At 42.6% G+C, this 21,183-nt stretch overlaps 2 protein-coding genes across 2 annotated transcripts; one reads left to right on the top strand and one right to left on the bottom strand.

Moving 5' to 3' along the window:
• Nucleotides 1-235: 235 nt before the first annotated feature.
• RFNG (RFNG O-fucosylpeptide 3-beta-N-acetylglucosaminyltransferase) lies at nucleotides 236-8,121 on the bottom strand. Its single transcript, XM_015645398.2, has 8 exons — nucleotides 7,753-8,121; nucleotides 6,877-6,925; nucleotides 6,252-6,354; nucleotides 5,719-5,872; nucleotides 4,628-4,716; nucleotides 4,372-4,537; nucleotides 2,877-2,962; nucleotides 236-2,640 (listed from the first exon to the last, which is right to left on the bottom strand). Exons 1-8 carry the CDS (start codon nucleotides 8,119-8,121, stop codon nucleotides 2,574-2,576), a joined length of 1,083 nt encoding a protein of 360 aa, XP_015500884.1. The 3' UTR covers nucleotides 236-2,573.
• Nucleotides 8,122-8,306: 185 nt separating this feature from the next.
• GPS1 (G protein pathway suppressor 1) lies at nucleotides 8,307-17,672 on the top strand. The gene is made up of 14 exons (XM_015645392.3): nucleotides 8,307-8,409; nucleotides 10,869-10,961; nucleotides 11,267-11,448; nucleotides 12,185-12,349; nucleotides 12,518-12,653; nucleotides 12,803-12,880; nucleotides 13,186-13,246; nucleotides 13,609-13,694; nucleotides 14,288-14,382; nucleotides 15,448-15,553; nucleotides 15,880-15,960; nucleotides 16,088-16,225; nucleotides 16,446-16,580; nucleotides 17,315-17,672. The coding sequence occupies exons 1-14, from the start codon at nucleotides 8,377-8,379 to the stop codon at nucleotides 17,387-17,389; spliced, it is 1,464 nt and encodes a 487-aa protein (XP_015500878.1). The 5' UTR covers nucleotides 8,307-8,376; the 3' UTR covers nucleotides 17,390-17,672.
• Nucleotides 17,673-21,183: the final 3,511 nt, after the last annotated feature.

Genomic DNA, 21,183 nt, shown 5'->3' with positions numbered 1-21,183 from the left:
TTGCTGCTGATGACAATTACAATCCTCATTATCTCAGTTCTTTGACTGTACTGTTAAGAAGCAGCTGCAAGGATTGTTCTTATCCATCTCCGTTCTCCATATCCCAGTCAAGTATACTTGCTTTTTGTCCCTTGGCACCACGTTAGCCTGAGGAGGGCATAGTTTTCTGAATTAGTGAGGTTATGTTCCATTTTTGATAGAGAGCACATGTGAAGAAAGATGACAAAACACAGCCTTTGACATATTTAAATATTTATTTTATAGAATCACTTTATGTATGAAAAAGTAGTTTGATAAAAAAGCTACATCCTGATAGCCACACAGCTTACTGTATTCTCAACACAAGAAACATTGCAACGAGCCTAAACATACTGAACACCTTCATGTGGCCCTGCAGATAGAACATGGTCCTTTTTTAAAGTTCCATAAACACACTCCCAGCTTTGAGGGCACTGCCTCTTTGGCACACCTAGTGTGATCAGTGACCACAGTGTGAAACTTCTACCATTTAGTTCTGCTGCCATCAATATAAAGTGTTGTAATTTTTTAACTGCAGTTTGCCACAATTGCTGCCCAGTCTTTGCTTATTATGTGTTATCTTACAAGAGGCTTTTTCCAGTGGGAGGGGAAGAAAAGTTTCAACAGAAGAGTTCAGAAGCAGTGCTTGAAGACAAAATCAACTCAAGAGCTCATGAAACTTCACAGTTTTCTTCTATAGGATGTTAAAACCAAGAACAAGTGTTTTTAAAAAAATATACGGAGACCAGAACTATTAATGACAAATAATTAAACCACAGGATGCCTCAATTCTAGTTAGCAGAACTAATAAAGAGGTAGAACCTACTCTTCCACAAATCCTCCTCTGTTTTCTGTGACAGCCCATTATGGAACAGCCAGTGTGCTAACTTGGTTTTGATCCAGTTCCCTGCAGCTTTCTTATTTCCATACCTCATATGTACCTTAGTACACATGACAGAAAGGAGAAATACAAGAATGAGCTGCAGGACTGTAGTAAGTAGCAGTCAGCTTATTTGCTCCTCAATGAAACTACCTAAAATCATGCAAAGAGGACATTGTATTGAGGTAAACCCTGAAAGGTTTATTAAAATGCAGGCAACAGGGTGTGTTTCGGGAGGCTGACACCTGTGCTAAGTGGCATACTTGAATACACTACAGATGTTCTCCATGAAGTTAAGTAACTAGCACAGCTGTTTAGAAACCTGAAACTTCTGCCAGGTCCACAATCAAGCCAGTAATCATAGCTCCAGATCATACAATGACATGCTATTAGTCTTCCCTTAATTTGGCCTCAAACTAGCATTAAACAAGCAAGTATTTTTTATAAGAGTAAACAGTGATTTTGCAAAGGTAGTTTTTAATGGTATTCTTCAGGTCAGGTACAATTTGCACATGGCCAAAGTCTGGGCTAACAAAAAAGGAAACATATGGAGCCACATTCCTTCCACTTTCAAAACAAAGTTTACTTTCTTTAAAAAGCAGCAGATGATACTGCTAGAGCACTGAACTGCTTGTGAGTGTGCAATCTCCTTTTAGTGACTACATGAACTATTTGTTGAAATATTAAGGAGTAAAAACAAGCACTGATCTTGACTTTATGGTAATTAAAAGATTATCTGAAGAAGCTGGAGTAACCATGGTCATACAATTAAAGGTCCTCAAATGATACCATCAAAGCCCTCCTCAGTGCATTGCTGCTATCTAGCATTCCTCCCCCCTCACACTGCTTCAGAAACAGGGCGTGTTTTGCCAGCACAAGCCTCTCCAGCTCATGTGACCAACAACCAGCCAAGTGGGAGAAACAATTACCATCTTGTCAGGCAGATATTTCTTCAATATCAAATATATCAAGGGAATAGATCATAATCATCAACCATTGCAATTCAGTTGGCATGCAAGCCAGGTCTGACAATTACCTCCACAGGAGGAACACACGGATGACAGGGGTGAGTGCATGTTATAAGCAATTTATCCAGTCCTGAGTAAGCTTACCCTCACACAGGGTTTTCTCATGACAAAGGCTTTCAGCCTTGTTTACCCTAGTGATTCCAGGATTTCTGTATTCTGGCCCATTGGAGTTCTAATCTGGCAGGCCACAGAAGCTCTTAAATAATTCTGTTCCCAAGAAAGATGAGTGAAAACTTCCTCTCTCTTGTCGCCATGGGGACTACAGTCTGCTCTAGCACTCCAGCTTCAAGACAGTGGCTTCTAAAGACCCTTAAGTGTAGTAAGAATATTCTCACTCCCAGTACTGCATTTACCTCCGATGTGCCCAAGCACAGGTTCACATGACATCAGAAAGTGTGAAGTGACTCATACACACAGGACTGCCGTCATCTTATGAAGAGCCACTAGACAAAAGAACAAAGATTCTTCTTGGAATGTCCCAGGCTGCAGCTGAACAAACCTTATTGCTTTTCTAAACAGAGTCTGTCTACCTTCTTTGTAGATACCACTGGTTGACCCCCAGAATAAGAACAAAACCACCAAAAAACTCCACAACTCCTGCGTTATGCAAACGAGCTAAGACACAGGTGTCAGTGGCTGGTCAAGAATTATGACATCTTCTTAGCAGGGCACCAAATAGTGTCAGGATAAAGCAGACAATGGACGGATTTAAATCTATATTTAAAAAAAAAAAAAAAAAAGAAGACAGTATTAGATTGGAATTCTCCATACATGGAACATGCTAGCATTGAATATGCAGCAGTCTGATGGAGCAGAGGGTGGGTCTACCTGCTTTTGGCACAGTAACATGAGCTGACATGAGAAAATAAGCCCATTAGTGGGTCTGATCATCTTACAGATGACAAACATGAACAAGGTAGGGAGATCTTGTTTTGGAAGTGGACACTAACCGGGTTGGATCTTGCTGAAGACCAAACACTCCTCCCACACTCACGACATTGTGTTTGTTCTCAGGGTCACCATAACTCAGGGTTACCTGTAAAAACAAGTAAGTATTCAGAACTTGTAACACTAATGCAGAAAACCAGGGTGGAGACTGCAGGGTTATTAATGAGGTACCAAGAAAGTCTCTGAAGATGCTGTCTAATCTGAACACAGATCACATTGGAGAATAGCAGCTAGTTCTGACATAAGCAACATTGGCATTGAATGGCGCTAAGGGCAGTGTGGGAGAACACACAGAAGATCTGAAGTTGCATTGCCCTGAAGGGATAAGGTGAGTTTTAATTCCAAGCTTTGTAAGGACATTAATCCTGCTATTGTCTGTACCTTCACTAAATAAACACGTTCATCCTCACCAGACATTGCCTGAAGTCTGCAATAGCAATATTTTAGCACAGGGGGAAAATATAAATATTTGCATGTTAAATGGCATGGAAAGGATTGTCACATTTCAAATCTGGAACAAAATTTAAATCTTTGGAACCCCAGATGAGAGCTGTTCCTCCACACAAGCACGGAATTAAGAATTTTTCAGGTGTCAGGTACAAGACTTATGTTTTCTTTATATTATATATTATATAATTATAACATATTATTAATAAATATATAAATATATATAATATATATTAATATATATATATATTTATATTTATATATTTTATTTCCTGGGTTTTGCATTAGCTGTGTTCATCTCATTGAATTAGTGATCACCTGTGAAACAATGTATTCATGCTACAGTCAAATTCACTAACATGAAGGAGATGACATCACAGTGGAACTTGGTCCCAAGAACACATTTCTGCTGCCTAATACAACTGCCAGAAAAATAAAACCACGCAGCACACAGGGGCAAAACCACACTCCTGTTTACTTACGGTGCCAAGCAGTGAGGCTGCTGGGTGGCCTTGTGGCGCCATCTGCTGCCCGGAAGGTAAAATGTAGCCCGGCAATTAAAAAACAACTGGATTTTTCAGAAGTAACTTTAAGTTTCTTGAGATTCAGACAAATTAATCTTAAAAATTATCAAACACTTAATTATGTCTTAGCTACTGAAGAAGTACTTACTATACCTGCCTTTTTGAACAGTATGAATTAAGATCAAAACTTGGTTAGGCAAACCCAGGAAGACTATTCAGCAAACTTCTACACTTCCTGCTACTATTGTAAGAAGATGTAAAAAGTCAGGGTTTAGGAGGATATGAGGAACACCCTATTTAGGCTTCACGTAGCAGAATGTGTCCCCAAAGGAGGGGACAGCTGTATGACCTAGGTGGCTAGGGTGAAACTGCACGTTCTACCTAAATGAAAGAATTGAGCAGGACACAGCTCTGAGTGAGTCTGTGGATATCCTTCTTTGCTGAAGAGTGCTAAGTCTACACAGTATTCTTTCTGATTAGACTGACGTGTAATTATAAGAACAGGAGACATGAGGCATAGCCCTACCTGCTGCAGCACAGACTCGCCTTGCAGCCTCTGAAGATTTTCTAGGTGGGAATGGAACAATGGGCTGTGTAGCAGCTTCACCTCCAGCAGCCCTTCGATGATGTAGCCAATAGTGCAGTCATCGGGAAGACGCACTCTTTCTGCAGTACTAATGAAATTGCCCAGGCTGTGACAGAGAGCATAGGAGACAAGGCAAAATGCGTTTTAAAGCCTCCCAAACATGTACTGATGGAGCTCAGCTAGGAAAAGTGCTTACCTGGCCCAGGGACTCATCTTCAGGGCAAGACCTCGGCTGATGCAGAACCCAGCTCCACCTGTAGCAAACCAGAATTTCACGGTTGTCTTCTGAAGAGCAAAAAGAAAAAACACACAACAGTTACTGAAAATCAGCTTTTTGTGTTTGGCTGGGCAGGGAAGGGAACTCAAGGTTACAGATGAAGCCCTATTTTTTAGGCTGCTAAAAGCACAGTTAACTGTTCTCTTAAATGAAACTATTTTGAAACAGACAGCAGGCGAACCATCAAATTAGCATAAGAGAGGTAGCACACATGAAGTGGAAAATGATAGTCCCACTTCTACCCAATTCCATCTGTCCCCTGCTCATTTTAACCAAGGGTCATAGCCAGCTAAGCATTACTGATAATGTAAAAGGTGGTCCATATATATTGGCTCCATGTCTAAGGAGACTATTTTGTTGTGCAGTCTTCCCTAACAAGATGCTTTATAACTGACTTTCTGGCCAGTGGATTGATATATCTTTAAAGATACCTGGCAGTGCAGGGGACCTGGTTAGGACTTTTTCCTAGCACATGCATCTTGTGATTGATATATATTTGCTTCCCATTCTTGGAAACCTAGTAACCACTAGGAAAAACTAGGAAATGCTTTATCTGTCCAAAAAGCTTTTGTCACCCATCTGAGGTTGGTTCAAGATGATAATGTGTGTGATACTGCACTCAAAACAAATAAAAATCCCCTTAAACTTCCACTCAAACTCCCAAGCCCTAAAACAAGGAACACTGCCCACAAAGCCACCAAAGGAAAAGTAAGAGTCAGGGTGGGGAGGCTCTACTAAGCTCAGTGTGAGGGAGATCACAGCATATGTGAGTAAAGGAACAGAAACAGATTGCTATCCAGGAGACAACCTCCATTGTGCATGCATATGCATACAACATTTGAGTGAAGGTGCATTTAACCTAGCATCCTACCACTGAAAATGACCATCACTGGGTTCATCTCCTGCAAATTAAATCACTTGGGTTTATTGGGGAATCCTATGAATTGTCAATGTTTTAAAAGCTTAGAAAATCGGGGTATCTCTCAGACAAAGTGAAAAAGCTTGCTTACTGATCCATCACTTTGGACATGGTCAGCTGCTTCGATGGGATGGTCCAGACTCGGTCGCCCCACGTAGACATCCTGGCTGTGTGAAAAGGCAGAAAGGAGATGTAGGAGAGTCCGAGGGTTCACATAGTTGTCATCGTCCACATGGCAAAACCACCTTCAAACAAAACAAAGCAGGAAGTTATAGGGACAAAGAAATGAGTTACAGGTTTACAACTGAGTCATAGTCTTTCAGGCTCGGAGCAGAAAATATTTCTTATTGTCCCAAATTACAGAATAGGAAAGATGAAAGCACCCTCAGATGCTAAGTCTGTAAAGAGGCTGAAATTAATAAACCCCTTAGATTATAAACCTTTCCACCTTTCAGATGATGCCTGTTTATAAACACTGCTTCATGCTGTGCTCCCTTTCCCCCACTCATCCCTACATTTTAGCTAATACTGCATTCCTTACTGGAACAGAGATGATTACTGAAGTTCCCTTTAACCACAGAACTGGAAGAAACAAAGTCAATTGGAGCAATGTGTTTCACTTACTTTTGCCCAGATTCCAGGAATTTATCATATTCCACAGACATCTTGCAGCAGAGAGCTTGCCGGGTATGGACAGCAGAACAGTTGGTGTTGATCATATGATCCCCTAGAAGAATAAAGATTGGACCTTTCAGGTTTGAGAAGCATGTGTAGTCAAAAAAGGACTACAAAAGAAGCAGACATTGGCACTAATACTATACATCCGAGGTGCACATGGTGCATGCATGGAGAAACTACAGCATAGGCACACTCATAGGTTATCCATCTGGCATGTAAGCTGCAGAGGTCATAAAATTGTGTGAATGCATAAAAACAAGTGAGGGTATATAAATAGCGTCATGAGATGTGCACAAAATAAGTATCTGCTATAACTTTGGACCACATAAATTTAAGCTTACTAACAAGAAAAAAGGGGTTGCAAAGGTGAACCCAGTATACTGGAAGTTCCAGGCATCTTGTCTAGGTGGCAATTAGGAAGAAATTTTCTCTATTTTCTCCATCTTAACTTCCCTAATTGCTTGTACAGCATGAAATAAGGACTTCTATAGAATGCATGAAAGAAATTAACTCAGTTACAACAGACAGTATACAGTATATAGTATATAACAGACAGAGCTACACAGCTCACCTGCTTTCAGGCGTAGCTCCCGATCCTCCCAGTCTGTGAATATAAATGTCTGTGGGAGACAAAAGCAGTGTGCCCACATTTAAGAACTGCAGCTGCTAATGTTACATATGCTCCGTTTCAGTCAGAATTCAGAATGCTTTGTCTGTCTTGATAGTTTGTTTCACAGTATGGAATGAGGGAGGAAGCAGGAGTGCAGAGACCCCCAGCAACTTCAACCCCTGCCTTATTTGTTACATTTTTTCACTACAAACCAAAAGAGTGTCATTTCAATAAAGCAGGCTGTATTTTACCCTCCTTGTCTCAGGGTAAGACAACTGATTTCGAGATAGAAAGGATTTTGGTCTTTTTTTGTACTACCTTCTTTCTCTGACTAGGAATCATCCACAGCTGTCAAGCAGGTTAAGAAGAAAGAATGCCACTCAAGGTGGGAAGTGGCAGGTGGTTAACATTGTCTTGTTCCAACTGCTGGACAAAATTCCATTAATATATTTGAACGGACTGAAATTCTGAAACAAGGGAACAAATTTTATGTTCTACAGAAAAACTTATGTGCCTGAACAACTTAGTCCAAAATATCGGCTTAGATGCATCAGCACCAGGAATCTATCACTATCATGAAAGCACTTTCCACAGTCACAGAAAAAACAGCGAACTATGTCTGCTTGGACTACCGATCCCACATTGCAGGTAACTGACTTAATCAGCAACAAACTCTTTCGGACGCATGTTCACACCAACCATTTATACAAGACGACCTTCCACAGTCTTACAAAGAAAGCCGCTTTTAACACAAGTAAGAGAAAACTCGTGAGAGTGCAGCAGCTGCCCCGGAAAGCACAGGGCCCAGGCTGTCCCTGCCCGCTGGCGAAGTCTCACCTGTCCCCTCGCCTGGGAGATCCAGGTTTGGAGGAGCAAGTCCAGCCGGCTCTTATGGTACTTCCTCGTGGTCTTCACCGCAATAAAGATGTCCTTCAGTTCCAGGCTCTCCCTGGCCGAGTTGCCGGCAGCCCCGAGGCGGCCCCTCCGCGCCAGCTGCGGGCTACCCGCGAGGCCTGCGCCGCCCGGCGCTCCCGCAGAGCCCTCGGGGCCCGCGCGCTGCGGCGAGAGCACGCTGGGCCCGACGGCGGGCGGCGGGCGGGGCACGGCGGGGCGCTGCCCCCGCGGCAGCAGCAACAGCAGGAGGGCGGCGGCGCCCAGGGACAGCAGGACCCCGGCCCTGCGCAGCCCCAGGCAAGGGCCGCTCATGCTGCAGCCCCGCGGGCCCCCGCCGCAGAGCGCGGCCGCCTCATGGCCCCGCGCTAAGGGAGGAGGCGGCGGCCCCGCGGAGGGAGCGCCCGGACGTTGTCGCACCGCCGCCGCCGCCGCGGGGCCGGGCGGGGCCGCGGCCCCTTTAAGAGCTTCACCTGTCGGCCGCGGCCTGCCCGCGACGCGCGGCCCGGAAGCGGAAACGGAAGCGGAGCGGGAGGGGCGGGCGGCCGGAAGCGGCGGTGTGAGGGGAGGATGCCGCTGCCCGTCCAGGTCTTTAACCTGCAGGTATGGGGCAGATGCGGCCCGTCGGTCCGGCCCGTTGGGCCTTGCCGCGCTCTGCCGCGCTCCGCGTCCCTCCCACGCGGGGTCTGGGACCTCAGGTTTACCGCGGCCTCCGGGGGCGCCGTGCGGCCTTCTCCCCGGACTCTGCGGGAAGGGAACGGCTTTCGGCTGGCCCTGGGCCCTCGCTCGTCCTTCCGTCGGGTCTGTGTCGCTTCCGCCGCCGTTCGGGAGGAGCAGTGCTCAGCTGAGCGTCCTCCGGCACCCGTGGCGTCCCGGCCTCTGCAGCGGCCCCTGTTTGATTCCCGCGCTGTATGTGCTGTAGGCAGGGCTGGAGTAGTGGCGGAGGGTACGGTGAGATGGAGGAACTGAGGGTCTGCAGTGCAGGGGAGAGCCCCAGGACCGCCGAGTGGGTCGGTGACACTAAGTACTTCCGAAAGCTACCCTTTGCAAATTTCAGCAATTCTCTGTCAGGCCACGAGGCTTTGGGGAGTGAGGAGAGGGAGAGGAAGAGGGACAGTTCAGCATCCAACTCAGCTCCTTCAGTAGTGACAGGTCTGTACTGCACCCCCTCCAGCAACAGGTCACACCTGTTCCTGCCGAGTACAGCAGGAGACTTCAGCTCAGACACCACTTTATCTGCTTGTGTGAGGCCTGGTGTGATACCCTCAACAGAGTCCCCATTGGGGCTCAGGAAATCTCGGGGCGTGGTTGTTATATTATTTGCTCTGTGAGTAGTTTTTAAGTCAATCTTGCATCTTCCTTTCAAAATAAAGAGCTTGAAAATGAGTTTGCTTGTCCTACTGGGACTTCGGCCCACTTGTGTTTTATCTTGTCTGGGAGAGTTAAGTGAGAAATGCAGAGTGCAGCCTCACAGCATAGCAAGACACAAATTGTTCTGTTCCACCAGCTGGAATTACATTTACCTTGGTAATGCTGTTTTCTAAGGAGTCTGTAATTGAGTTTTTACTGCAGTAGGCAAGCACAGCCTAAACAAGCTAACCTTGGCAGTTAGTGTTTATGATATAAGAAGAGATAGAAGGTAGATAAAAGTGGAAAAAGTAACGCTCTTAGCATATGGTGAATTACATGTTTTTATGCACAGTTTGCCTGAGGGGTGATCTAGACAATCAACATTTCCTCTGTGCCCTTCCTCCCTGCCTCCCTCCTTCCCTTTACTTCAGGAAAAGGTTGTTAAAGTAGGGAACAAATTCTCTTGCTTTTACTTCAGATTTAGGGAGATTTCAGTGTTGAGATATGTATTTGATATGTACCAGTTTGTGAAAAAATAAGACCCCCAGACTGTGGATGAGTGTAATTTTTAGAGATAGGAAATGTGGATCTGCCCTGTTCCTTCTCACAAAAAACCAACCAACCAACCAATCAACCCAGTCAAAAAAAACCCACCCTCAATCTTTAATTTCTTAACAGACAGTAAAATCAGTAAAAATATGGAAATAATCAGATGTGTATGGGGGCAAGGTGGTTGGCATGTCTTTTTTGAGATCCACTTTTGCAATTTACACCAAATCAAGCTTATATAATATGTGCACAAAATCAGCATTCTATAAGAAGACATTCAGCTAAGTTTTCCTCACTTTAAATGGATAATTCCTAGGAGGACTATTCAGCACATTTTGACTGGGAGGAGAGAGAAAATTTTGTTCCAGCAGACCAGTTAGTTTGTGGAATGGGATAGCAAGCTGGTCTTAATGGGAATACATGCAAGGCCTGGAACAATGCAGCTGTGATGAAGTCTGTGCATGGGTGTGAGTCCTTATGGCTCAAAGCAGTGCAGGATGTACTGGGAGAATAAAATTTTGATGTTTCTCTGAAAGAGGCTCTGTCTGAGCAATTGGACTTGAAAACTATGGTAAGATAGTTCAACTAATGGCAGGTCTCTGCGGTGCAGACAAATTATTCCTTGCTATATTGGAAACCCTGAAATTGTCATTCTGAGTTGTATTCCTTATGGTTTTTAATACTTCGAAGAAGTGTAACAGTTTTTGCCTCTTTTCTCCCCAAAAATATTCTAAGCATTAAAGCAATTTTGAAAGGTTGTGGTGAGTTTTTTGGTATATTTTGCCTTTTGGAAGTTCTTGAGCTGAGTGTTAACACCTGCTCTTGCTCAAGGAATAGAAATGGAATGCATATGCATACCTCAGGTACTTTGTAGAATCAGATTTATTTGCCTCTTCACTTTTTTTGCTTGATAATTTACCAACCCAAATAAACTGCTCTATGTGAATGCTAAGCCATGCTGCTGCTTGTGTTAGACTAAGCATCATGCTGGCTGGTGGTGTTGCTACTGAAAAATCCCGAGTATATCAAAAGACTGAGGAGTGCTTTTTAATTTTTAAAATTTAACACGTATTTAAGCAAGTCCTTAAAAGATTGAATATCATAGTTATTTCCTGCTCAAATATAGGATGTGCACTACTTTTGATCTCATTTTGCTATTTTAGGGTGCAGTAGAGCCCATGCAGATTGACGTAGATCCACAAGAAGATCAGCAAAATTCACCTGATATCAACTATGTGGTGGAGAACCCCACACTGGTATGTGCTTCTGAGGGCTGTGGGTATAGTTCTTATGTGTGGTCTCTTCCTTTAAGAATTTTGAAAAAATCCCCTCTGAAAAATCATAAAGTGAAATTCAGAAAAAAGTAAATTGTAACGTAGAGCCTATTTCTGAGAAAATAACTTAAGTTTGAAGAAAGCAGACATGGACTAATCTTACTGATTTTTGAGTTGTGTTGCCCTCCTCGAGGGGGTCAGGTCTGCAGGAAAACCTGTGCAGATCACAGTGATAGCCTGATTTAGTGTGTCCATTTTCACCCTCTGAGGCCAGGTTTTGTTGGCAGGATTTGGAGCAGTATGCGTCCAGCTACAGTGGGCTGATGCGAATTGAGCGGCTGCAGTTCATTGCTGATCACTGCCCACAGCTGCGGGTGGAAGCTCTCAAGATGGCTCTATCATTTGTCCAGAGAACTTTCAATGTTGATGTGTATGAAGAAATCCACAGAAAGCTGTCTGAGGCTACGAGGTACTAAGAGGCCATGGGAACCTGGGGAGCTTTCCTGACATAGTTAAGAGTGATGTACCACAGTGGAGAACTTTGCATGTAATACCAGCATGTACCTTACACAAATTGTCTTTGCCTTAGAATTTAATGGCAGGGAAGGCCTTATCTCATTCTGAAATCTTTGTGCTTTAAAAAGCTGCAGGTAGATATTGAGGTGAGTTTAGTCCTTGCAACTGCCTGAAATACTAATATTTGTTTTTCCTGAGGTAGATTATGGAGATGTATTCTAGATGTTTTTGTTTTCATAAGTTAAAACCTAATCTAACTCTTCGCCTTGTTTTGGTTCGATTTTTCCTTCCTCCCCCCTCTATAAACAGATATGCTGTTAAGGATAACCTTTGATATCTTACTTATCCATCCACGCTTCCCATCTTTGTGTTATTTTTGTTGCTATGCTTATTTCATGTTTTCTTGTCTGTTTTGCATGGGGAGTCTTTATCATGCGTGTGAGAGTATGTTCGTCCTAAGATCATTAGGATAATTTTGTGAAGTATTTGTAAATATCTATGATGCTTGTGCTAGTATTTGCACTGGAGATTTTAGCAATATTTTTCTTTTTTTTCCCACTACCTTTATTTTCTCATTGATCTATTTTACGTATGTGGTACTGTTTGTTAGGGTAATAGTGCCAGGCACTTAGCAGACCTCTGTTTTGAAACTTATTGAGCCTAATAGTAATTCAATACTTTCCTTTCAGAGAACTGCAAAATACACCTGATGCTGTCCCTGATAGTGGAATTGAACCCCCTCCTCTTGACACAGCTTGGGTTGAAGCTACACGCAAAAAAGCTCTTCTTAAACTGGAGAAACTTGACACAGATCTGAAAAATTACAAAGGGAACTCCATCAAGGAGAGTATCAGGTGAGATGCAGAAGGCTCTGCTGGAGCCCGGAAGAGCATTTTGCTCCTCCATGCACTTAACATGGGATGTGCCCTTAAGCTAGTGTGCTGAGTTACTTGTTTAGAACAAACTGACTTTGTCCCTTTCTGAGCATACAGTTCATTGATGTTTTCATTCCTATTCTCCAGGAGAGGCCATGATGATTTAGGTGATCATTACCTGGACTGTGGAGACCTCAGCAATGCTTTAAAGTGTTACTCGAGAGCCCGTGATTACTGCACCAGTGCTAAACACGTCATCAACATGTGTCTCAATGTTATCAAGGTAGGAAGATTTGCAGGCAGAGGTACTTGGTGTCTTTGTGATGCCTGCTGTGAAGTTGCCCCCCATACTTGGCTCCTGTGTCTGCAATGATGTGGCTTATCTAAGGAGCGCCATTTATCCATGCCCACACTTTTTCTGACTCTCTGCAGGTCAGTGTCTACCTCCAGAACTGGTCTCATGTTCTGAGCTATGTAAGCAAGGCTGAGTCTACACCAGAAATTGCAGAAGTAAGCTCCTGCTCTTTAACTTGGATATATTTTCCCTTAATTTTCTGTTTCAAAAATTTGTAAAGTGATTTCTTCCTTTACTCCTCTATGACTTTTCTCATGATGTATGGGTACAAAATCTGGCTCATGGTAAAACTGGATACTTCCTGTCCTCAGTTTTGTTGTGTTTCCCAAGACAAATAAGATTGAGTTATTGGGCCATTGAGATTGGCAAGTTAATTATCAGGGTGAAATATCCCGGGGACAGTAGTAAGTAAAATAGCTTTCGTACTGCTTGCTCACTACTGCTTTGTTTTATGCTCTAGCAAAGAGGAGAAAGAGATAGCCAGACACAAGCAATTCTCACCAAACTGAAATGTGCAGCAGGTGAGTCCTTCAGCTTCCTGTATAGTTTGCCTGTCTTTCTACTTGTTAGCTGTCCGTAGGGCTCTTGGGTTTGTTTTTTCTCTCGTATTTGACAGACTTTGTATTTCCACACCAGACATGCAAAATTTAATGAAGCTGATGAGATACAGCTGCTGGTTTTTGCCATCTCTTTCTTCTCCCTGAGTTTCTTCAGAGAGGATACCTGTGTGAGTGAATGTAGTTCAAAGGATGCTTGATGCAGTCTGAGGATCTTGTTTCACTTCAGTAGTGAAGGCACTAGCGGCCATGTGGGGGCCTTTCCTATTCCCCAGATTTCAATTTGCCCTGATTTGTATACTGTCATGACTTTTTCTGGTTCCTAGGCTTGGCCGAACTAGCTGCCCGGAAGTACAAACAGGCAGCAAAGTGCTTCTTGTTGGCATCATTTGATCATTGTGATTTCCCTGAGGTGAGGACCAAGAGGCAGCTGTGTGCAAGTCTTTGAGGGGATGTAGTTCTTCTAAGTATTAGGTTGTAAAATTCAGATATTGTAGTTATTCTTGCAGCATTCCTTGAACTGTTCTGTTTGGCTGGGGTTTTTTATGGTTTGTTTTTTTGTTTGTTTGTTTGGTTTTTTTAAAAGTCTCTGTTCTTGGCTTTTCTAAATGTTCTACTCTAGGTCACATAAGAGTTAGCTGTGATAATGTTTATGTTATATACATATATATATATGTATGTATGTATATATATATATATATATATATATATATTTGTATATGTCTATATTATATTAGTTAACATGTTAGTTTATAATTCTGTCAATTATTGTCAATCAACCAAAATTTCCTGAAATTGGTGTCTGCTGTCTTAGCAGTGTTACTGCTCTGGCCCTGTCACCCCCACACACTGTGGGTGAGAGCAAGCTGGGTGCTTCCACTGCATTTGATAAGGACTGATCTTGTCACTGCATGAAAGAAAGGCCTGGGGTAGAAGACTCAATGCCACCCTTAGGCCATTTTGGTAGTCAGTGACAGCTAGTTCTGTCTCTCCCTCTCTCTGTAGCTGTTATCTCCCAGCAATGTGGCTGTGTATGGTGGGCTCTGTGCCCTTGCTACATTTGACCGTCAGGAACTGCAAAGAAATGTTATCTCCAGTAGGTGAGTGATGCCTTGAGTGATGTTTGTATGTACTGGACATCTTTTAGAACGTGGGACTTTGGTTAAGAGTGAATTTTGGCCACGAGTACTTCTCATACAGGAGAGAAAGAACCACTGAGCCTTAGTTTGGCTTTAGCATTAAACGGTGTTTCACAACACAGTGGTAAATCACAGCTGAAATTTTCTTAGTATAAGTTTCCCACCCAGGTTAGATCCAGCATCTGCATAGCCCAGTTGTCTGTCTCCACCAGTAGTTCGTATCAGGTATTAAATTGGGGGACACAGCCCTCTGTCAAAGGCAGCTGTTAGGATAACTTGCCTTTGCCCCTTGCTCTGGTGTATGTTAATTGTTAAAACAATTTAGTAATTATTTGTACACCTTGGAGTGTAGTCTATGACATACAGAAGATTAAGAGATGTGTGGTCTTTGGAAGAAAGTGGATATTTGTGTGTCATATATTGAATTGCAAGGACACTGAATTCCTGTCAGCTAGCTGTACAGAAGCAGTAATCTTAAATTGCTGTGGAAAAGGGGTTGTTGCCCTTTTTTATGGGTTGATATGTAGGGTGAGATCTCAAGATTGAAAAAATCTATAATGGAGAATTGGGAGTGTGCTGAGTAAAAATGTATATCCCTAAGATTTACCACATTCACAGTAGGTTGTTTCTCTGAGAAACTGGCAATGCTTGACTTGTCTATGGCATGCTGTACTTAATGAAGGCTGTGCTTTGAAAGGGGGCACAGAGCTGGCCAGCACAGATTACAGTATGACATTTGTTAGCTGGTGATGTATCCTGATTTTGACCTATTCACATTCATCATTTTCTTTTGTGTGGACAAACACTTCTACTACTTGGTTTGTAAAAAGTCTTTTGTCTTCCTTCATCACAGCTCTGGTGCTGTGCTCTGTCTCTCTGTGTTCGAGTCTGTCTGGTCTGTTAGAGGGTAAATTCTTGGAATCTTCGAATAATAGTGAGAGTTTTTAACCTTCCGATGATTGATGGGATTATGGGGTATTTTAGTGGTGGGTTCCAGTGTTTGATCACTGCCATCTTTATCTGTAGCTCCTTCAAATTGTTTTTGGAGCTGGAGCCACAGGTTCGTGACATCATCTTCAAGTTTTATGAATCTAAATATGCTTCATGCCTGAAGATGCTGGATGAGATGAAGGTGAGTTGCAGGAGACCAGTGCTGAGCAGACTTTAAAAGTTCCCTCTGCCTGGCCTTTTGTGAGAAGCAGTGATACTAAATGTTCAGCTCTTCTGTCTCCTGACATGGTGCATGGAAACTGGGAGTAGTTTATTAGTAGAGAGAAATTATAAATGTTTTAAACAAATTCCTAATTATTTTATTCATTCTTGTTTTATCGTTTTGTCTTGCTGCAGTGTAATATTCTTAAGGTTTAAGTATATATGCATAAATGTTTCAGAACACAGGAATAACATAGATTTCCAGATTGCTTCTCAGCTTCTGATGTGGTTTATTGTTTTGCACAGGACAACCTGCTGCTAGATATGTACCTTGCACCTCATGTCAGGACACTTTATACCCAGATTCGAAATCGTGCCCTTATCCAGGTAATTGTTCCTGTCGTCCCAGAGGTGGATAAACAGGGAGACAGGCCATCTCTTTGCAATTGCTTTTCTCCTGGTTTCTTAGAGGGTGGAGAGTGCCCTTGGCAACTGAATATTTTCTTCTTCTTAGTACTTCAGCCCCTATGTGTCAGCAGACATGCGCAAGATGGCCACTGCTTTTAACACCACAGTGGCTGCTCTGGAAGATGAACTCACTCAGCTGATCTTGGAGGGACTGATAAATGCCAGAATAGACTCGCACAGTAAGGTGAGTGCAGTTCACCCGTGGGTTAAAGACTGAACAGGTTTACTAAGCTTATAAACAAACTCTCCATTCCTGAGATATTTGGAAGGTGCATTCATCTCTTGGGTCTAGTGTGTTTGGTAGGGGTGAGCTGTGTTTGACTTCAGACTCCATAATGCCTTAGCTGTTTTCCTCCTGTGGAACCCTGGCATGACTCCCATGTACTGCTCTGTATTGGTTACAGATTCTGTATGCTCGAGATGTAGATCAGCGCAGCACAACTTTTGAGAAGTCTTTGCTAATGGGCAAAGAGTTTCAGCGCCGTGCCAAAGCAATGATCCTGCGAGCCGCAGTCCTGCGCAACCAGATACATGTCAAGGTATGGGCATGCTAAACAGGGACTTAAAGGCAGTGTTAACATTTTAATGGTTTTTTTTAACTAAAACTGTGAAAGTTGGTGAATTGAAGATGCTGGAAGGGAATGAATCTATCATGTTCCTGATTGGACAAATTCTTACAATAGTAAATACTAAATAATAAGGATCAGGTGTTTCTAGCCAGTACATTATTAACCTGCTTGTACAGCTCAGAATCTTCTTTGAAGTTTATATGGTTGGGTTAATTCTGAATAATTCCTTTGGTCCAGTTCTTGATAGACATATCTTTTACCTTCTCAGTAAAGATTGTTTGAAGTAATTTTTTCAGCAGAAGAAGTAAAAAATGCATTAATTGTTAGGAGTATTCCTCCTGGAATGCAATTTCAAAAGGATGCCTTTAGGGAAGATAGGCCATCTGCACAGAATGTGTTAATTTCTATAGTATATTAATCCCTGTGATTACTAAATGCCAGATAGGATTCAGTTTCTGAGGTCAACAGCACCTTGTACTTAGTAAATAAGAGCAGCTTAAGAGCTCTGGTTTGACTTTTTAAGGAAAAGTTTTTGTGAGCTGTAGAAGTTGTTAATACAAAACTGTCATTAATGAACCTGAGGCTATGCTCTCCTCCTGCTGCCATCCTGCTGTGCTTCACCTGTGCTTTATTTTGTCTCTCAGGAAGCAGGCTGCAGAATATTTACACATCACTAACTAGGATGTGTTTTGGTCTTGTTACAGTCTCCTCCGAGGGAAGGTAGCCAAGGGGAGCTCACTCCAGCTAACAGCCAATCCAGAATGAGCACCAACATGTGAAAAACTTCATGCACTACCAAAAGAAATGGTCCCTCAGGACTGTACCCAGTGTCTCACCCAGTAACTGCTGAGCTTCACAAACTGTCCCGATCTCCCTCACTTCTTGCTCGGATTGAGAGTCAGGGTTGGTGGTGGATAATACGAATATTTCAGTAACTTCAATTTTCCTTGAAAAAAAAAATCTTTTTAAAAGCAGCATCCCTGCAAAAGGCTCATCATTTCAGTTTGGTAGAAAACCTTCACTCTCCTTCACTCCATAAAGAGCTTTCAGGTTATTCATACAGATGCTGAGTTGAGAGTTTTTCAGCTGCTATTAGTTTTCTTGTTTCAAAGCTGCAAAAATAGTTGAATGGACAGGCATGATACAAGATGAATTTTGCTGGCCTGAAAGTACTGCCTTCATTTTGAGCAATGCTGAGCTTTCTGTTTCTCAAATAAACTTACAAATGCATTGCTCTCAATTATGGAGCTAGAGTTCTGATGGGGGAGATTTCCTTTGAGAAACTCTTGGAGAATTTTCACCTGTACCAGAAAACATGGCATTACTTCAGTGTGTTCAGTCACAGGCCTTTATTTTGGGGTTACGTGTTTTCCTCTCGTGTGTGACCTGGCTTTGGGGTCCAGTGTTATCATAGCAGTAAATCTCTACTTCATGCAAATATTATTGCTTGCCCATTCTTACTGCCATAGTGTGTGATGGTTTCCCCACATGTGCAAACAGTTGTTTTGAGAAGAATGGATAAATGCCATAAAACACCAGTCCAGTCTTGTGGAAGCGCTAAGAAGAGTCAGTCTAGGTGCCCACGCTCCATGTGCATTTATTCTGCTTTTCCTTTTATAAAGGGGTTAAAGATGGCAGCCGTGTGTGTGTGTGCGTCTGTGTGTGTGTGTTCTTCCTGTGTTCATGAAAGGAGACATGCACTGAATTTTCTGATGTAACTGCAGCCTTGTATTCATCTAATTCATAAGGCAAGCTGAGAATTTTGATCCAGCCCTGACTGGTCTGACAACTGACTACAGATGTTACTTTTAATGTGTTAATGCTTTTTTTTAAAAAAAATAAGTTGTTATATCTAGTGCATTAAACAGCAGGATTGAAAAGCTTCTGAGTATTTGGAGTTTTGTGTTAAAGTTGGGTTTTAGGTATTTTGATCTCAAGCCACTGATTTTCACTGATAAGCGTCAAGATGTTTCATAGGCGATTGTGTTTTGTCTTCTGATATGGTTGGAGATGCAGCTTGGATGAACTGTGAAGAAAGTGCAGTTTGAAGGAACATTCAAACAGCAAAATTCCTGTAGCAACAGTGGTCTGTCCTGGCTTTCGATGCTTTTTAGGACTTAGGTGCTGAAAATGGAAGTAGTAGTTTCTGTGAGGTCTTCAGTTACATTTGGCATGGAAAAATTCTCCCATTTTTGAGGGAAGAACTTAGTGTCGAGCATCACTAATGGCCAGTTTAGTGAGAAAGGCAAATTGAGTCCTTGGGTAAATTGCTGTATATCCTTATAAGAAATGCAGGGAAAGTACTGTTATGCTTTCTGTTCATGCTGAATGAAAGCTTTTTAGTCCGAAAATGCTACTCAAGACATTCTTAGTTTCTTCCCCAAATGGGCCAGTGATTCTATTTATAAGGAAAAGATCTTGCACTCTGCTCTTTAGAAGATGTTTTCGCATCCCAGTGAAGTGCACCATGCCACGTCTCTGTGTTTCCACTTCTGGGATTTTATTGACTGGTATCTGTTCCTTGCTGGAGGGCTCCTCAGTGGTCAGTGATGTCTTGAGCTGACTGGAGTCTCTGTTCTTCCAGACACCAGCAGCATCAGACATCCCTCAGCAGCCACAAGGGGCTCACAGGGTGGCAACAGCATTCTCCAGCTCTGGCTGTGGCCCGAGGCCATTCCATAGCTTGGCAGAGGTGGTTAAGTTTTCGTCCCCCCCAGACAAAAGTGCTTGCAGCCTCAATAGGAGTGATTGAGCATTCCTCTTTTATTGCACTGGCATACTGGATGCTTTGTGCAGAATTGCTGGCATGTAACTCTCTCCTTTAGCCTGTGAAAGAAACTGCTGTTGCTTTAGGATATTGTAGATGGGAGTCAGGGCTGTCGAGGCACGTTTCTTCTGCCTCAGTCCTAACTGCCTGCCAATCCCAAATGCCACAAAATACATCACAGTATGGATATAGTTCTAGGTAAATTGCATTCATAAGCAGTTTCCCCCAGGAAAAATTATTCTTACCTTAAATTTCTATGTAATTTCCCAAGTAATAAATGGAAAAATAGTGACCCACATAGAATGAACTTTAAGTGATTCCCTGTGACCACCAAGGTCATTCAGTGAATGAAGCTTTGTGGAATGTGTAGCATGTTGGTATGTCTGAGATATGATCAGAGGGGCTCATTTGTATGTATCTAATGAATGTATGGATTTAATTTATGAATTTGTGCACCTTTTTATTAACGAAATGCCACCGGTAGGCCATGACAGGTTCCTCATGCAGTGTAAGCCCTGCTTTCTTTACATGACCTTGCTAGGAATAAAGGAAAAGTAGTTGGAAAGAAGCTTGTTCTTTTGGCAAAGGCAGTTTTAATTACCACAATCACTCTTAGTGGTAGAAGCTGCCATTGTGAGATTTGTGTTAAGAGTAGTTGGGGGTGATTGGTAATTATCTGCCCAAAACTTGTCCAGCACAGTGGTCTGTGATGCCAGGTTTTGCAGGGGGAGGTCTCTTAGAGGTGATTATGGACCATGGCTGGTGCAGCAGCACCTGTGAGCTGATTTTGGCTGAAAGGCATCAGTGGGTGAGGGGAAAAAAATAACAGCTCATTCTTTGCCCCAGGCCATGGGAGTATGATCTGTACATCTCTCCTGGGACTCTGCAGCAATGTTCCATCCTCTGGATAGCTTCCAAAACTGCCACTGAATAAGGTATTATTTCTGATATGTGCAATGTAATACAAACTTTCAGAAAAAGAAAACATGAGGGAACTTTAATCTAATGAAGACCCATTGTGTATTGGTAGAAAGTTCTTGTCAAGCACTGATTCATTTTTCTTTTTAAGTCTCAGCCAACTTAATTTGACTATTTGAGATTCTTCTGCCATCTTCATTACTCTTTATGAAGCAGATAGTGTGGCAGCAGTGTGCTGCACAGGACAGTGCTCTTAGTATTTTTTTATATCACCTGCTTGTGACAGCTGAGGCTGAGACAAGTCAGTGTTTCCCTTCTCTGGTATTCCATCAGCTGTGAATTTGCAGTAGGGTGAAAAACACCAAACTGGCATGAAACTGCTGCTTCCTCTGATGCTGCTAGGGAATAGGGAAAGGATTACTGTCTGCTTTGCAAATGAGCTTTGTACTTAAACTAATGTTAAAGTATTTTGGCTTCTGTGTTCTTATGGATCTCTGAACTGCATTCAACATTTCATAGGGTTGCTGTGGAGCTTTAGATTCTCTCATAGGATAACTTCATCAGGCTAAATTAGTTAGAAAGGGAACAGAAACTGGCTAACAGGGCATGTCAAGCTCTAAGAGAAAATGTACAAGACTCAGTAATTAGAAGCTTTGTAAATTCATAATGCAATTAAGTCTCTTCACAGGAAAGACATATTTCAGGCTTAGGCTTTTAGTCGAGTTACTGAAACTACAAACTGAAGGGCAGCTGCATTAGCAGGAGATGGTCTAATTCAAACAAGAACTCAAGTGGCAGGACCTGAAAAATCTGGCTTAGGGGTAGATCAGGCCGGGTATTTTTTTCTGTCCCTGACCCTACAGGTGCTACAGTTTCAGTTCTCTAAGC

This window comes from Parus major, chromosome 18 (genome assembly GCF_001522545.3).
Source record: "Parus major isolate Abel chromosome 18, Parus_major1.1, whole genome shotgun sequence".
Classification (NCBI taxonomy): Eukaryota; Metazoa; Chordata; class Aves; order Passeriformes; family Paridae; genus Parus; species Parus major.
The sequence above is the reverse complement of the archived record's forward strand: the minus strand, read 5'-3'. Positions and strand labels throughout refer to the sequence as shown.

What these genes read in the sequence shown, in the direction of transcription:
- RFNG (XM_015645398.2), bottom strand. Translation starts at nt 8,121, where the DNA reads ATGAGCGGCCCTTGCCTGGGGCTGCGCAGGGCCGGGGTCCTGCTGTCC. An exon ending in GGAGCTACGCCTGAAAGCAG is followed by an intron (nt 6,355 to 6,876) that starts GTGAGCTGTGTA and finishes TTATTCTTCTAG; the next exon opens with GGGATCATATGATCAACACC. An exon ending in AAGATGAGTCCCTGGGCCAG is followed by an intron (nt 4,538 to 4,627) that starts GTAAGCACTTTT and finishes TCTCTGTCACAG; the next exon opens with CCTGGGCAATTTCATTAGTA.
- GPS1 (XM_015645392.3), top strand. Translation starts at nt 8,377, where the DNA reads ATGCCGCTGCCCGTCCAGGTCTTTAACCTGCAG. An exon ending in TGGTGGAGAACCCCACACTG is followed by an intron (nt 10,962 to 11,266) that starts GTATGTGCTTCT and finishes TTTTGTTGGCAG; the next exon opens with GATTTGGAGCAGTATGCGTC. An exon ending in CAAACTGAAATGTGCAGCAG is followed by an intron (nt 13,247 to 13,608) that starts GTGAGTCCTTCA and finishes TCTGGTTCCTAG; the next exon opens with GCTTGGCCGAACTAGCTGCC.